Source organism: Mus caroli, unplaced genomic scaffold (genome assembly GCF_978045245.1).
Source record: "Mus caroli unplaced genomic scaffold, Mus_caroli_1 scaffold_11, whole genome shotgun sequence".
In the NCBI taxonomy this organism is placed as follows: domain Eukaryota; kingdom Metazoa; phylum Chordata; class Mammalia; order Rodentia; family Muridae; genus Mus; species Mus caroli.
The window spans coordinates 35,671,704-35,673,837 of NW_028227266.1; the positions used below are offsets into that span (position 1 = coordinate 35,671,704).

The 2,134-nt window shown below is 38.3% G+C and overlaps 1 protein-coding gene across 1 annotated transcript; it reads left to right on the forward strand.

Annotated features, from left to right (window-relative positions):
- The first annotated feature begins 746 nt into the window (after window positions 1–746).
- On the forward strand, window positions 747–1,697 carry LOC110302013 (olfactory receptor 8C8-like). Its single transcript, XM_021172760.1, has one exon. It carries the CDS (start codon window positions 750–752, stop codon window positions 1,695–1,697), a length of 948 nt encoding a protein of 315 aa, XP_021028419.1. The 5' UTR covers window positions 747–749.
- The last annotated feature ends 437 nt before the right edge of the window (window positions 1,698–2,134 follow it).

The window sequence follows — 2,134 nt, forward strand, 5'->3', positions numbered from 1 at the left end:
ATCAAACTGAATACAAACACAAGCTCAGTGAAGTCTACTCTCGAGGGCTCACCCAACATGAGAAGAAGTCCCAAAACAAAGAGAATAATTTCAAGGACTACTAATGAATTTTCTCAGAAATCCTGGTCTTGTGATACACATTCTCATCTAACTCAAGTGATGTTTTAGAGATTCATAGAAGACAATGATTTTCTTTCCTATATGTGAAAATAAATTTCTAGTGAAGTTCTCAAATACAGATTCAGGATACTCCCTGTTATGCTATCCTAGCATGCTGTAAGTATATCTATACTAATAATTACCACCTGCTTCATTATTTTTAACTTCAACCTTCTCAGGACAGTGAAGGGAAATACATCATGCATTTTGATAGCAGAGAAGCTCCAGAAACACAAGGTGAGCAGTCAACAATCATGGCCTTAACAATTTCTCTTCAAAACTCTATGAGTTAGTTACGTCTTACTCTTTTCTACCCTAACTCCTAAGAAAGTCTAGGAGAACCAAGGAAAGTAAAGTTTAGAGACATTGGAGAGATCTGTCTTCACTTTTTCTGGATGCATGGAAATAAAATGTGTATAAGGAAACAGAAAATGGGACTTTTTGAGGAAAATAACATGAGCAGTAGTGCTCATGTATGCGTTTCTGTGTGTACAATAGGCACCACGCTTAGTAAGCAGGAACTCCAGTTCTTACTCTGGGATCAATGATGAGATACCTGTTAGTGACATTTTATTCTCTCACTATTACAGATGCAAGTCATGAAGCAAATGGTTACAGAAAGTAATTCTTCAGTGACTGAGTTCATTCTTATGGGATTAACAGTTCAAAAAGAGCTCCAGTTGCCTCTGTTTGTCCTATTCTTGTTAAACTACACAGCCACTGTGGTGGGAAACCTGAGCTTAATGAATCTCATTTGCCTAAATTCACATCTTCACACTCCCATGTACTTTTTCATCTTCAATCTGTCCTGCATTGATTTTTGTTATTCATTTGTTTGTAACCCCACAATGCTGACGAGTTTTGTTTCAGAGCAGAACACCATATCCTATGAAGGATGCATGAGTCAACTATTTTTCTTCTGCTTTTTTGTAAACTCTGAATGTTATGTGCTGACAGCCATGGCCTATGATCGCTATGTGGCCATCTGTCATCCCCTGCAGTACACAGTTGTGATGTCTCCTAAGATCTGCTGTCTGCTGGTGTTTGGTTCTTACTTGATGGGTTTTGCTGGGGCCATGACTCATACAGGGTTTATGATCAGGCTCAGTTTTTGTAATTCAAACATCAACCACTACATGTGTGACATCTTTCCCCTCCTTCAGCTCTCTTGTACCAGCACCTATGTCAACGAGCTTGTGAGCTCTGTTGTGGTTGGAACAATTATAATTTTATCTAGCATCATTATTTTAGTCTCATATGCTATGATCCTTTCCAATATCCTTCATATGTCATCAAGTAAGGGTTGGTCAAAAGCCCTGGGCACTTGTGGGTCCCACATCATAACTGTTAGCCTCTTTTATGGGTCTGGACTACTTGCCTATATCAAGCCAACATCTGCTGAGACTGTGGGCCAGGGGAAATTTTTATCAATATTTTACACCCTTGTGGTACCCATGCTGAATCCTCTCATTTACAGCCTCAGGAACAAGGATGTCAAACTTGCTGTGAAGAGAACAATGAAAAGAGTCACAAGCTGAATGAACAGTTGTGCTTTTATAGTCCTGCCCCACTACATCGCTTTATTCTCTCTTCGTTTTTTTTCATTACATTCTTCTGTTTTCTTTTACACTCTATAGGGTCTGGAAAAGATTTCCATCGTAAACTCTTTATTCGTGCTACTATGAAATGTAATTCTCGTGTCTAATTTGTTCCATCACTTGTTTTCCTCTTCATATTGCTCCGAGATGTTGATCACTGCCAATATCAGATCAAGAGGCAGTCTCCGGTTTTTCTTCATTCTCCTAAGGATAATATCTATGGCTTTTTGCTGTGTGCTTTCTCTATGCAAGGAAATTCAAAAACTGTGTTCTTTATGACTTTTTTCTTTCTTGCTTATATTTCTGAGACTTATTTTTCCTTTGCTTGTTTGTTGTTTAGACAACAGGGAGTTTCATTTAAGTTACTCAGATGACAT

Bases quoted from the DNA above. Each gene is read 5' to 3' on its own strand.
- LOC110302013 (XM_021172760.1), top strand. From the start codon at position 750: ATGCAAGTCATGAAGCAAATGGTTACAGAAAGTAATTCTTCAGTGACT.